At 42.4% G+C, this 15483-nt stretch overlaps 1 protein-coding gene across 3 annotated transcripts in view; it reads left to right on the top strand.

The window, feature by feature from the left end:
• Positions 1-15483, top strand: part of EPHA4 (EPH receptor A4) — a 105224-nt gene that overhangs the window by 34826 nt on the left and 54915 nt on the right. For all 3 annotated transcript variants that reach the window (XM_071437473.1, XM_071437474.1, XM_071437476.1), the window contains exon 4: positions 6228-6383. In XM_071437473.1, the coding sequence (XP_071293574.1) occupies positions 6228-6383 (156 nt within the window). The remainder of the gene's footprint in view (positions 1-6227; positions 6384-15483) is intronic.

Here is a 15483-nt window from a genome sequence, read left to right as displayed (position 1 = left end):
CATCCCTCTCCCTTCTGAGGATTCAGTGAGAGACCTTGGATGGCGATGGTGGTTTGTGTCCACACCAAAGATCACTCCAGCTCCTCACTTCTTAACTGAAGTAGGCAGCTGACTTTCTAATCTCCCATGAGCCAAATAAAAATCTGGCCACCTGTCAGTGAGGTGATCATCATGTCTCCATGGGTGCACAATCAGGCAAGGCACTCTGAGATTTGCCAAAGATGTTGAGTCCTGCTGTGACTGGCCTCATGGGATCAGTACCCAGCCTTAAATCAGCAAATCACAGCACTGGCAACAGACCTGCAGCTGAGGAAGCCATACTGGGGAAAAAATAACCCAAGAGATTTAATTTTTTTTAATGATTGCTCAGATTAGGTGCGTGAAAAGCTCCTCCACTTGGTTTATGCTGCAGCTTTGCAAAGGAGGTCTGAGTGCTTAACCTGCTAGGGTAGCTGCGTGTACAGGTCCAGTGGCTTGGATACTCAGTTTGGATTTCAAATCATACTACATTAATGTTCCAAGGTCCCTTTAGTTCTGTTTTGAACTTCCTGAGTTTTTACCCAGTCATGGAGTAAAAGTGCTCTGCAGTCAAACAGTCTAGACTCTTCCCCAGTGGGATTTTTGTGTTTCCTTGTGCCACTCAAGCATCGAAAATACATGCTTAGTGTGTAGAAATACTGGTTTTCTCATCAGAGATACCAGCTAAAGATGGGGAGCTCCTTTTTATGTGTAGCAATAGTACAGTCATTATTAACAGGAGCCAAAGATCTTACAGTGTGAACATCAAAGGAATCTGATGTTATTTGGAAAGAGCATTTGGTATATCACATCACATTCTACAACTTGACTTTTAAGAAATGCTCAAGAGAAAGCTTTTTTTTTTCCCCTCCTGCTTGGCTTCTAAGGATCTTTATTTATCACCCTCAGGGGCATTACAGTGAGTAATTAGATTGGACCAGGAGAATGACTTAATTTTACAAGAAACTCATTAATTCATCCTATTTTAAATCTTCTCATTTCACCCCAAACCCAATTATGCTTGTAGTGGCAATGATCTGGAAAGGCATTGTCTCGTAGGTATCAGGGGCCCACTGGGACTGCTGGGGTATTCATGTCGGGGAGACAAGGGTGACTCCCTTTCTTTGACTTTTAGGTCAAAAGACCTGGTTGCTGGGACAGCTTGACAATTAGAAAACCCTGATGAGCATTTGGAAGAAAAACAGCTGTACAATAACGGAAGGGTTCATGGTGCAGGGCAGAAAGCTCATCAAAAGAGACTATCCAAACAATTGAGTTCTATAATTAACACACAAAAATCTGTTCAAAAATGGTAATAACAATAAAAGTAAGCTAAGAAGATGCTGCCTTCTTATGTGGCAGATGTAGTTTTGTTACGATGAGAAAGAAAAAAAATCCATCCTCTTAAAGTCTAAGAACAACATTCAAGGGGAAAAGTAAAAGTAACTTTTTGTTCCTGAGGCTGCAGTTAAAACGTAAGCTCAAAATATTTCCAGGGAGAAGAGCTGTAGAAAAAGTAACCAGTGATGAAACACATCAAATGTGCTATCAAAGTATTTTTTCAAGTCTTTAAACACAAATTTCTTTTCTCACTGAAATGTATGAACGTGACATTGAAATATCTCTTATTAAATTATATGCCTTGTCCTTCATTTCACCAAGAGTACTATTTTGGAGTCTTTCTTTAAAGCTGGCTACAATCATTGACTTAAAAGTAGTTTTCCCTCTTCTGTTGTACGCAGAGAGAGATTTGATTCAAAATTGCTTCTCAAGGAATTTTGAAGTTTTCTTGGGTATGTAGCTAACATATTTTTCTGCATCAAGAAATGGGAACTGGAATGCATAGCTTCAGAGAACTGAGCTGATTACACAGGTTTTAGCAGCATTGCTTGCCTGTGATAGTAAATGTTCTTGGGGGTACAGAGGGTTCCTTTTGGGCAGGAGGGTGCAGCAGGAGCATGGTTTGGTTGTGGTCCTTTTGTTGTGTGGAGGGCTCAGCCCTTGGCACAGGGATGTCATGGCCATGGCTCTGCAGCCAGTGCTGCTGGCCTGTGCAGGCCTGCATCCCACGGGGCTTCTGTGATGAGCACTTCACAACATCTCTGTCACATTTGCTTCTAATATCAGTCTATTGACTTAACTAGATTTACTTGAATAAAACCACGTTTCTGTGCTTGTTTTTCTCTCTAGTCACTTTATTAGGTCCTAATCAGAAATCAGTATTTTCTTGGTTACCATCCTCCTCAGCAGAGGCTGAGGCTTCAAGCAGGGTTTCTGATTTCTGCTGCCCTTGGTCCCTGGTGTCCAGGGCTGCTGCCAGAGCTCCTGCCCAGCAGTTCTCAGCTCGGGGCTGGCCCTCTTGGGCATTCCCCATCCCATCACTGCTCAGATCCCAGCCAGGCTCAGGGGTGTCTCCCATCCCTGCCTCCAGGCACTGCCAGAGCCTCTGCCTGGAGCTCCCCGAGATGTTTTTAGGATGTGCACTGCATTTTTAATAGTTTAGGAATTTGTCAGCAAAGAGGTTGGGATTATGTCTTTATTGAGCCCTTTGCGAACATTACGCAATTTAATTTTTTTTTAAAGGACTATTAGGTGTGCCAAGCCTTTTCCTAACTCAGAAGGAATTACTGCCATTTCCACAAGGATAAAGGAACAATTTAAGAGCAAGTACTGGGGGATATTTTTTTAAACAACTCTAAATTTGAAAGAATAATTTTCTTAAATATTTCCCCTGCCCCCAGTAAAAAACCAACAACAGAGCAGAGCTTATTTAAAAATAGTTAAAACCAATTTAATCCAAGTATTTTGTTGTAGCATTGTTTAAAAAGAATGTGATTAGAGCCCCATCCACTATGAGATGAGTTTTTAAATTCTGAAATTGCTGCCTGAAATTTTCTAGTCAAAAATTGAGCATTTGGAGAAACCAAGCAAGCAGACTTTGCAGCCCACACACGTATTCTTTCTCTTTTTTTGAGGAATCTTTAAGTCTGAAAATCAGGTTTTAATGTGAAAACAGAGTTGGAAAAACAGCTTGAGAAAATTTACAGCTAGATTTGACTGAAGTTCCATAATTCTTCAGAGCAATTTTTGAAGTTTTGACATGCATCACTCTGATATATTTGGAAAAAAGAAGGAAAAAGGCATGTAATAATGATCAGCAATGTTTGCCAGATTTTGTCTTGCTTTAAGAGAAATAGAAATCAAATAGATGTTAGTATTATAACTCAAAGACATCAGCATGATTATTTCAAGCTGATGTCCATTTAAATTAATGTGATTTGTTCTGGAAAAACTGTGAGGTGAAAATATTTTTGTTTGAGAATTTCCCCTGAATGTGGTGCAGTGGATTGTAACCGTGTTACACTTGGGGGTGACTTGAATGTGAGAAAATTTTTTTTCTCCTTCAAAAAACAAAAAGAAACCTCACAGAAAGAACTAATTAAGGCAAAGCTAAGAAATTGAACTCAAAGTTTGCATTGCACATGTGAACTAATCTTTTTACAAAGGCATCTTTCGAAAACTGTGTAAGAACCCCATTCATGCTGGGTCTCACCCAGCAAATCCTTCCTAGAAAAGCAGCTGCATGAAGATTTGTCATGAGCAAGCAATAAAGACTTCCAGGGAATGAGTTCTGTACAGGCTTCTTGTTTGCCTACTAAATCATTACCCTTCAAAAAAAAGTCCATCTGTAGTTGTAATAGGTGTGTCAGCAGCACTTCATGCTAAGAACAGCTTTTACAGGATTAGGTTCGAGTTTTTAAGTGGTGCTACCATGGAGCTCGTGGGGGCAAAGAACTCCTGGTTTAATGCAGCACATTCTCTAATGCCCTTTTATGTCTGTTCTGAAATGTGGTGAATCTCTGAGCGCACAAAAATGAAGAAAACTGTCTTCAGGAGTAGTTGATTTTTGAAGCAAAATGGCTGTGTGTGCTTTAGGAGCAGCCAGTGTGTATGGAGAGCTTTCTTCAGGTCTTGAAATATTAATGATCTTGGCTTAATATAGTAGAAAAGAAAATACAGTGCATGAAACGAGGGGGAAAAAATCCTTGAGTTACAGAGTGTTGACCTTGCAGTACCCAGTGAATACATCTATTCCCTTTTGGACCATGGAGTACGAAAAGATAGGGAGGAATGGTCACAAAAATCTTTACCTGCAATATTTTCGTGTCTTTCTAGAAGCATGTTATAGCCCAAATAGGATTTTCAGCCTTGAGCTAAATTGTTGAAGTTGAATTGCTGAATTGTTGGAGTATTTTAATACCCCAAATATGCTAAAGATAGCTCACTGTTCAATGATTTCTGTGGTTCGTGATGTTCATATTAAGAGTAATATTAGTTTACGTGTTTAGTGTTAAAACTGTGAATGATAGAAAGAATTTTGTGGATAAAGGCAGTCAGATTGGTTTCCTCTTGTATTCTGTTTTTCAATGCCTTGTCTTTATATGTGGCAGCAAGATCCTTCCTGTGGGTGTCTCTCCTGGTCATACACAGACTTAGGCATATTTCTCATCTGAGCTGTGACAGTGAAAGCCAGGAGTAATCTCTAAGACCAGCATCTGCCACTTGATTGCTGCTGTTGCTAAGCCCAGAACACATAGTGATATGGCAACTTGCTCACCAGATAGTGCAAATCATATATTAAAAAAAGAAGGGTTAGTTAGTTAGTTTGTTTGTTTGTTTGTTTTGCTGGGCAATTCCCATCCCAGGCAGAATAAACTGTTTTCCAGGAGTTGCCTTTGCATTCTGATGGTGCCTGGCAGACATGGGGGCTTTGAATTTGTGTTCAGGGACCAAAATTGTTCTTGACATGGGGCAGGCTGGGTTTAACCCCTGCAGTTCTCCCTGCCAGAGCTGTAGCTGCTGATTTTAATGGAAACCCCAAGGCTGTTTGAAGCATAGCCAAAACACACCTTGCAAGTCAAACCTTATCTAATACCACGATGCATGTGAGCTCTGTAAATCTCAGTCACTTGAGCAATGTGTTTTCCCAGGCTCCTCTGGTCCTGTGGCAGCCCCAGTGAGTGTCACCAGGCTGATCTCCCAGCGCTCTCGCACACGGCATGTGGCACATCGTAAAGTCAGGACTCGTTAAGGACATTTCATAAATGGCTTTGGCTAATAGGAATGAAGTAACTTGCTCTTTTATAAACGTGTTACTAATATCCCCCTCTATTTCCTCTTGTGAAGGAGAGCTTCATAAGAGAAGCAGGGAAAGAGTGAGGGGGACTAAGGGAAGGTTGGAACAGCAAGAGTGAGCCCTAGCTGTGAGGGGACTTATGCCTTCCCAACAGGAGCCTGTGTGTAGCAGGGGAACCCTAAAGGTAGTGTAGGTGATAAATGACAAGATGTGGGAGTGAGTCACACAGTAAATACTGGGAACAGCATTTCTTTTTTACTGGTTTGCATGCCTGGGAGTTTTCTCTCTTCTCTGCAGTGCTAAAAGCCAGTGGTGGTGATGGTGGGCTTTTTTCTCTAGCCAAGGGAGAAATTTCTAGGATGACATACCTGTTAGCCACCATGAAAATGTGTTATTAATGATGCTAATGAGTTTTTTCCAAGTGATGTAAAAGTAGCTTTTATGAAGCTGAAGTCACCAAAAGCTTGCCAACTGCACGTGGGCCCGGGTGGCAGTGGTGCAGTTACTGCTGTGCTCCAGCTTTGAGCAGGGGAGAGCATTGCTGATCTCCTCCCTTGGGGAGAAAGAGCCAAATGAATTCTGCCTTGCCAGGAGGGAGATGTGCCATTTCCGGGCATGCTGGGTTCCTGTCCCACTCCCTCTTAAAAATTGGCAGTGTCTGACTGTCAGCTGCCATTCCTTAAGTGGTCATAGAATAAACCAATTGCACCCCTTTTGTCACGCTCTGTGTGTGTGGGGTGCAGGTGGACATGGGTTAAGCCACATGGGACTCCACAGTAAGCACAAAGAGGCAGCTGATTTTCTGGCAGTGTCAACAGAAGAGTACAAATTTTTTTTTTGCCATCTCTAAGCCAGCTTTTAAAATGGCTCCTTGTTGGAATTAGAAATCAGTATCCCCTGACGTAGGACTACTCATTAAGAGTGTGATGATTGTTAATTCTTCACCTGGGGCTAAGAGGACATCATTAGATCTCTTTGAAACGTCTCCTGCCTTGATTTTGAATGAGTAAGCTAGCAATTTATGATCACAGCCCGGGCCAGTAACACTCTCCCTTCCTGTTCCTCCATCTAGCTTGCAAAATCGGATACTACAAGGCTCTCTCGACTGACGCTGCCTGTGCCAAGTGCCCTCCCCACAGCTACTCCATCTGGGAAGGCTCCACGTCCTGCACCTGCGATCGCGGCTTCTTCCGAGCCGAAAGCGACGCTGCCTCCATGCCCTGCACTCGTGAGTTGGTCTTTGAGCAATCTCCTGCCCCTTTTATCACCTATTCCCTGTGTCTCTAAAATGTGCTCTGCTTCTGACAGCAGCATTCAGTAGCTCTTGTGGCCCTTTGCTGATGCAGTTTGCATTTTGGGTCACACTTCTGAGTGACAGTGTTAGTTCTCAGCCCTCAGTTCCTAATGGTGGCATGGTTGTGCTGACCCTTGTGAGGTCGTAGTATAAATAAATCAGGAGACACAGCTACAAAAGAGGGACTTGCACACCTTAGTAACACAGCTAGAAGTAAAGTACAGGCCTCAGTTCCCGTCTGAGCACCTGGCCAGTAGTGCACATCACCTTTCATATCTTTAAATATGAATATTTGTAGATATGAATATGACCTCAGGTAAACAGGCAATATTTATAATCTCATTATATTTCTAATTTGCTTGAAATATAGCTGGTGACCCTTAGGAACCCAAGTGTTCATCTGAAAGGGGTGGTAATAATAAATCTTAAACTTTAATGAAACCCCAATGCATGGTTTATTTTATCCTGTGTAGGAAAATGCATCATGTGCAGCAAATGGAATTTCCTTTAGCTCCACCAAAATGCCTTCATCAGGGAGAAGGAGAGAAGCATTGAGCACAGTCACAGCGTTGCTAGATAAACTCCTTGTCCTATGTGTTGGTTAATGGCTCATGCTGTTGAAGACCTGGGATTCCAGGCATGTCCTGGTGTTAAATTGTGATCATCAATTCCTTGGTTTTCACTTTCTTAGGAGCAGAGCAGTTTGAAACAATAAGTGAAAGGGCTGTATTTTACCAGGGGGATATCCATGTGTGGCATTCTCTGAAAACTATTGGAAGTGTTTCCAGATTTTTGGAGTTCAGCTGTATATTTATGTAGAGAGAGAGTGTGTGTGTGTCTGAGTGAAGAAAAGCTGAGATACTTCTTTTGTAACATTTTAATATATTGAGGATTAATTTTGTGAGAGATGACTCACATTTATTTAAACTTTAATTTCTCCCTTACAAGGCAGAAACAGAGCATGTCCATAACTAAGTTAGCACTCATCCCTTCCCCAACCCCCCTTGATTCCAGCTGTTCTCCAGTGATTTCCTTCTTTTCAGCAGTGAGTTCTGCTGGGTGGTGGTTGAGGAGGCCAGGGCATAGCCAAGAGCAGCTGCTTTTGCTTAGTAGGAAGCAGAGTGGTGCATGTATCCCTTGCCAAGTATTGACTGGGAATGGAGTCTAACTGTATTGTGAAACCTTGTCTAAATGGGCAAGAACATGCTTTCTATAATATAATTTACACTACTAGATCTAAAACGTGACCAGTTTGATAGAGAAAATGTCTTTCTGCAACAACAAAACTATTGTGTGAAATGTACACCCTGAATAATATTATACCAACAAAAGTTTTTCAAAGCCCTGGTCCTTGTGAAGGATATCTCGACCAAATTGAAATCAAATTAGTAATCAACTGGTTGAATTTAAATAGGCATGTGCAGTTAGGGAAGTATGAGGAGAGAGCAAAACATTTCCAGATGGGGAAATGGTAAGCAAATGATCTGTATGTTTGCTGGTATTATTGCAAAATGTACCCCTGCAAGCTTAGCCCTTTTTTGTCAAGTCTTGGGCCTGCTGCAGCCTCTCCTCCCCATTCCTGTCTTGGCAGGTCAGACAAAGCTGAAGTTCCTGATCTTGGTCTTTTACCCCAAAAATACAGAGAGGAAAGGAGAAAAGGCAAAGGCTGTGGTGGTGCTGGCCTCAGTCTTCATCTCTGCAGCAGCCTAGGAGGGCTTTGCAGGCAGAGGCAAGCCAACACCACAATCCTATGGACGCCTGCTCTTGGAAAACAGGCCTGTCTCTGGAGGTCCTGGTTCATAGCTTTGCATTTTCCTGTAGCTGAAGGGCTTGTATTTCTGTGATGCAAGGTGAAGGATGCCACAGGAGCTGTTTCTGAGCTGGCCTGTGGGCAGCTGTTGCCCCCCAGCCCTGCTGTGCCCCTCTCTGAGCCCTGCCTTAGCTGTGCTGGGAGGGTGGTGCTGTGCAGGGCTCTGGGGGCTCTGCCCTTGCCATGCTGCCCCTCTGAGTGGCTTCTGCCCATGTATCCCAGGCAAGTGACAGCATTCAGAGGGCCTCTGCTGACAGAAGGCCCTTCAGAAGAGGGTCCCTGTTTGTCTGACTTTCCTGACAAGACGTGTAGACAGAAGGGAGCATAAACATCAAAGGTGTTTTCAGGTGGATTCAGACTGTAATCAGTTCTTACCAGTTGGTTAAACCAGGTGACAAACCCAATTCCCTTGTGCTGACAGCCATAATAATCAGGCACCTTCTTTGTTCATTATGCTCTCTTTAACTCTGGTATTCTCATTCAGGCCTGCATTTAGTAATCACTCAGTGTGACGGCACACTAATGAAGAAATAAAACAGTATCTGAGATCCATTCTTCTAGCAAGAAGATAGACTCTGCTCCACTGGCTTGTAAAATCAGGTTTCTGTTCACTTGGAGAACTATTAGACCAGGTGAATAAAAGTAACATTGGATAATTTGGAAAGAACACCTGGATTGGACTGTGGATTGATCCCTTCTTTATTATTCCTAAGCACTTTTTAAGATTAAGAACTTCAGCCTTCTTAAGATGTGTTTTTGTAAAGCTTTGACCCTTGGCTATTGATTTCCTTTAGTAGTAAACTGGCTGGCCTTGTCATTTATCTTGCCTTCTAGGTTGGGGGAGGAAGGCTGTTAGGACTTTCCATTAGACTGATTGTGCTAGTAGATGAAAGGGAATTAGAGAATTTCCCTTCCTTTTCCTTTCTTGCAATTCCCATGATAAGTAACAAAAGCAGTAGCTACTTCCTGGTGTGCTGGCCAGGAGAGGTGCTCCAGAGTTTCACCCTCCCATAGCACTACTCTCTGACATTGCTGTCCCTTGCTGAGCTGTAAAAACTGTGTCTAACCTCAGGTAAGCCAGGCATCAGGCTCCTAAGCGAGTTACTCAAACTCTGGTTTTAGTATTCTGCTCTATTTCAGCTCTGCTAGAGTGAGTAACTATGTCTGGTGTAAAGTTTGTGCAAGTAAGAGCAGAATGTGGCAGTGTGGATGTAGAGAGAGCAGAGCGGACTGTGTCAAAGGCCAGGCAGAGACCCTGACACACACATGTGTACTGGTGCATCTTTCCCCTCAAACTTGCTTCCTGGGGATAATCATCAATGTGTCTGTCAGCACCGAGGGGCAGAGCCAGCCTGGATCTGCTGCTTGGGCCAAACTTGGGAATTCAGACTTTGAGCTCTGAAGCACAGTGGGCTTGTCAGCTGAGTCCTTTGGGCATGGAGATGGGATGATTGACTTGTAATACACCTGAGCCCAAACCATGGGAGACACTTTTCCCTTTTGGAAGCAAAAGTAATGTCCAGGCAACTCTACAGGCCTTCATTCTGTTTCAGTACTTGCAGAGAGGAGGGGTCTTTCATAAGGTTAGCAATGTAATGGAGAATAAATTGCCTTACCCACACATGAATCCATGAGGCAGGAAAACAAATCAGTCTCAGTCATGGCCCTTGTCCCTGAATTCCCTTCTCTGTAAGGAGATACCCTGTGAATTGCAGCCTGGTGCAGGCAGGTGCAGTTCCCACCCAAATTAATGGGCGTTGCTCCTGCGTCCCCACCATTAATGAGTTGGGTTCTCTAACTCTTAACAAACAATGCTCACATTATCAGCCAGAATGGGACGGTTTTGTATTGTTTATGTTGTCTGTTCAATTCAAATTATTAATGATTTTTAATTGGGAGCCCTTTACAAAGGAGAGATTACCATCATGGACTGTCCAGCTTGAAATCTGCCTCAGTAAATGACCCTGAATAATTTAGTCAGTTGTGTCACCCAAACAGGAACTGATGGATTGATTGATACTTTGTCATGGCCTGAAATATTTCATAAACGGTTGCATTTAAGACAGTTTGTACCAGAGAAGCTTGGAGATTATAAGAGCAGATGTAGTGAGATGCAAGAGAAGAGTGACTGCTTTAAAAGGACCTTCTCCAGTCTAGGTTATCAAGAAACTGAATAGCCTGACTTCAAACAGCAAACATCACTTACTTGTCTTTACATTCCCCTCTTCTAATTGAATTTAGTGCACTGCTGTATTTCCTTCAGAAAGTATATTGTTTTTAAATTACCATTTCAGTGCTATTACTCAAGGCTCCTGCTTCTAATGCTTTCTGACAGTTATCAGCATAATGAACCATAATGAAATGATGAGCAATCTACAGTGGAAACTCAATGTGAATTCCACTAGAGCTGTGTGACTGTGTTGTTAAAATTTGAATGCGCATTAAAATAACACTGTCCTTATTTGTTTCCAAGGTCAAGGCTTTAGAAAAGGTTTCAAAGGTCTAAACACTTCAATTTTGTTAATGTTGCAGTGTAATATATACCCTTAACTTAATCTTGTGTTACATTTAACATATCTCAGAGATAAATATTTGACCTGCATTTTCAAAAAAAGAGTGAATTTACCTACCTAATAACTGTGGCTGCAAATGAGTAATTACGTAGGACCTGATTATTTGAGCACATGTTTATAATGATTGCTTAAACTATAAACAATATAAATAGGCAAATGTGCTCTTTTTCCTTCAGCTGAACTTGTTCCTTTTCTAAGTTTCCAGTCAGATATGGATTATCACCACTGTGGCTGCTAGGAAAAAGGGAGGCAGGATACCCCACACAGTTGTGCTGGCTACTGCATTTTAGGTGGCTTTGCACTGGCTTTGCCACACTTCCACACTTGTGCTGGCACTACTTCAGTCCTCTGCTGTTGGAGCCTGTTCTCTGTAGTATGAGGTATATGCCAGTAGAGCCTCTGATCTTCAGAATTTAAATTTATGACATAATAACTCTTCCACATCTTTATATATATGTCTGCACCTTCAGTAAATGATTTTGTTCTTAAAACATCCTGTGATATTGTTCATTATGTAAATAGCACATCAGAATGCCTTTTAAGCTGTAGCACAGCAGTTACAAGAGCGGAGGGAACAGTGGGTAGGCTGTAAGGAGAGAATGATTTTTCTTCTCCACGTAGGCTGGGAAAATGGACCATCCATCCCTGCATTGCTGCCAGACTGAGAGAAAGGGATTGTGAGTGATGGGAATCTCAAAGGAGAAAGCTGTCTCCCCTTGTGTGTGGTGATGGGCTGAAGGAATTGAATAAGAAGGGGAGTGGTTATGGCTTGAGAAGAGACGGGAGTAATTTGACAGTGTGTGTTTATAATCAGTAGACTTGAAATCATCACTCCTTTAAATACAGCAACTGTTTATTAGCTGTCTTCTGATTTTCTGGCCAGAGCCTTAAATTAACAGAGACATTTACTCAATTAAATGGGGGCTTTGATTTGGTTAGTCAGGATCTAGTTCTGTAGAGTTGTTGAAGTAAATTAGAGGGCAAACAGCATAAGAAATTCAGCAGTTGGGCCAATTACAGAACAGCTTATTTTTCTGGTTGGATTTCTTTCCAGTCAGACTGTCAGATAAGTTTCTGGTTTCCGCAGTGGAATTCTTTTTATCTCGAAAGCGTGAGTGAACACAGGTGGTATTGTCTGCAGCACAGTGCATTAGAGTAGATGTGATAACATGGCTTAGCATACGTGACAATGCAAAATGTTCTTATATGGCAGCTCTTGGAAGGGAAGCCTAGAGCCCAAAGGAGTGGTACCTGCGAGCATCAGTTTCCCCACACCTCTGCCAGAGGTACCTGGAGCTCTTTGCTTAACTTTAGCCTTTTTAGGAGAGGAGCTATTAATTGGATTGTTCTCTGGGTGAAAGGAACAAAGCCTATTGTGAAGCTGGTAACTGGGTTACTCCTGGCAAGTAAATAGGAAATCGTACATTCCAGTGAAATGGGCATTTTGTCACTGGCGCTGCTCCAGCATCCCTGGCTTGGCAGGACTCCCGCTGAAGTCAAAGGAATCTTGCCCAAGTAAATAAATGAAGAATTGTTTACCAAATCATTTGCCTTATTATAACCCAGTTGTAAAGCTGACTATGCAGAGCGGAGAGAGGGTGGAAATGGAGCAGATTACTGGTATTTTAAGTGACTGCTGCATCTTGCGGCCTGTTGGCTTTGGTCTCGCCAGTTGTAAAGCACATAATCTGTGATGATAAATGGTCAGGAATAGCCAGGCAGGCAAGAAGTGAGGGCTGTCCGAGCTGCCTTTGCTTGTGTGAATTAGCCCACAACAACAGGGGACCTGTCCACAACTGCTGAAAGAAACAATTAGTGGCAGCAACATATACAACTGTCTGAGGAAAGTGTGGGCTTTATTTGCAAGCTTAAACGTACAGGACCCAGGTATTTACTCTGTGTTAGAACTTTTCTTTCAGATGGTTAGAGATCAACAACAAAGGCATATCTGAAGGGCATCACAGCTCACATGCTGAAACATCGACAGCTCCACTGCTGTACAGGTTCAATAAAGCTGTATAAGATGGAAAGAAGAGGCCAAAGTGCTTCCTCTTGAACACTGTACCTGGCATGGCTTTGCCAGACGTTTTAGTCAGTGAACTTTAAGGTGTTTAAAGACATTGATTATTTAACAATTACTTTCTTTGCACCCTCTCTACAAATAGTAGAGAAATACTCTCTCTTTCATGCTCTCTGAAATACTCTCTATTTCACGCTCAGCCCTGCCCCCGGTGAGGTGATTCTAGGATCATGATCAAATTAAAGAGCATTGATTAGAGTTGTTAGAGGCCATCCATACAGTACCGGTGGGGTGAGGCCTTGTTGAGAGAGCAGCAGTGTGACCCCATGGATGAGGCCGCCAACACAACCAGCAGTCTCAGCAGAGCCCCAGTGCTGTCTCTGTGCCTGAGCCAGCCCTTTCAAAGGCACCTGATGTACTTCCAGATATGCTCCAAAGATCTATGGAAGCGTTCATTGTATGGATCCTTTTATTTTTTGTACACCTCTTTATTTGGTCTCTTTATTCTTGCTGTGTAACACACAAAAGCTGGCTCTCAGATCTTGTACAGCAGATGTGCTAAACTTTTCCATGCTTCTGATAGAGCATTTCTAGTCAGGTTTTCTTGCCATTAGGCAGTCGGATGCTTGCTCCCAGGTGCCTGCTGCTCCTTTAACTTATCAAAGACTTTGCTGCTCCTCTGTAGTGCAGCCAAGGCCAAGCTGCCGATTCAAAACAGGCCAGTTCATCCTGGGCTCCTTTTAAACCACGGTGTGTCATAGCAACCTTCCCTGTTGTATGAATCTTGTTTATTATGTAGCGAATTAGCTCAAGATTTCTGAATGCCCCGAGTTGCCTTTGAAATCAGGGCAGATGAAGAGGGTCAGCGTCCCTGGAGCAGGCTCATAAAGAGGATCCTTTTGTCAGTCCTGGGCCAAAGCCCATTGAGGCCTGCTGGTCTGCCTGATTGACTTTGATTAGCAAACACCCATAGCTGGCACACAGCTGCATTGAACAGTGTTTTTGCAGGGCTTTCACAGTTTTAGGGTGAAGCTAGAAAGCTTCAAACTGCAGCAGATTATTGTTTTAATTTTAATACAGTATTTTAATATTTTTTGTTTGTTAAAATAATTTTGAAATGGTATCAAGCTAAAGTCTGCTTTTTCTGCCTCAAAAAAGAAGTGATATTTTCTTCAAGAAGAGTGTGGGAATGGTTAAAGAAGATTAAAGTCTTTTCTACATGCTTGAGGTTTTCTGATGTCTGGTGGGAATTGCCAATGAAGCTTCCTTCTGATTTCACACTGTCAGGCGAACGCAGGCTGAATGCAGTGTGACAACCCACTTGAAAATAATTATCCCCACTGCCCTGGCTGCAGAGACATCCGTTACCTGCTGCAGAAATGTGCTTTTACACACGTGCCCAAGCAGATGGAGTAACTTATTTTTTTAATCATTTTCTCCTTCCAGGGCTCAAAAGTTTCATCATGCTAGTTACTTAGTCACATACATACCTTTAGAAAGCATTTCTGTTTTAAAGGAGGTACATTTTAAATGCACTGATCTGGTGACTGACAGGATGCTCCTAACAAAGGCTTGCCTTCTTGAAGGTATGTGTTTGAAATATCTCCATTAGCACTTCCATGGAGAGTGTGGGTTTCAGTTTGCATTTTTAATAGATCTCCTCCCACAGCCAGATCTTTCAAGGTAATAAATCTTAACTATAACAGAGGCTAGTAGTAAATAGATGTGGTTACAGTCCTAATACTGATAATATCAGTTCAGTCCTTAATGGGTAATGTGTCTGCCAGAATAATTCACTACCACTGTTGATGGCTGAAGACTGAGCTGGCATACAAAAAGGAGCTCCTCAAGGAGCCCTCTGCCAGGCTGTGACAGAAATGTGCAGACAGGCAGCTATTTGTGGCCAAGAGAGCTTTATTTTGGGTGTCACCAGAGTGGGTTTCTTGGAAGTGCTAAATTCACTTTAAAGGAATTAATTGTCAGAAAGAACCCTGTGCTGAAGTGCCTTTTGGTTTGTTTTGTGATGTTTTTGTTTCTCAACAGAAGAAAATAGTATATAAAGGCTACTTGTGTCTGATAGAATTGGCCAAACCAAAGCCCTCCACTTTATCATCAGTCCTGTGGCCATGGGACCTCTGAGAAAAGGAAAGAAGAATTTTTTTACTCCTGTCTGTCTTTGGTGAACAAAAGTTGTTTGCCCAAAATTTGGAGCTGCTAGTTGTCTAGAGTAGGATTCTGGAGTCCTGTCACCCTGGTGCAGCAGAGAACCAAGCTGCAAGGTCTTTCTTATTTCTTCTCATGTTATGGGACAACAAGGTCACTCAGGAGCTGTTTTGCTGGGAATAATTTCTTTCTCATCTCCGTTCTCTGTGCTTTAATCCACGCCTCCTAACCATACACTGTTGCTGAACTAAATTAACTGGTTTAGTGAAGACAGTATTCTTGATGTCAAACAAGTCTGTCTGGTCTCCTTGTAGAAAACTGTAATTGAATTTACCGCATACACCCACAGAGACTTTTAGAGAAACACCTTGCTGGGCAGATCAGTAATAAAAAAGGAAGATGTAAAACCAGGGATATTAAAACCTTTGTCATAACCATTTAAATACAGTTCCCCAGCACAGTGCCCTT

The sequence above is a fragment of the Agelaius tricolor genome, unplaced genomic scaffold (assembly GCF_023055355.1).
Source record: "Agelaius tricolor isolate 1412-34295 unplaced genomic scaffold, bAgeTri1.0.p SCAF_12, whole genome shotgun sequence".
Classification (NCBI taxonomy): domain Eukaryota; kingdom Metazoa; phylum Chordata; class Aves; order Passeriformes; family Icteridae; genus Agelaius; species Agelaius tricolor.
This window is presented reverse-complemented; position numbering and strand designations above follow the sequence as displayed.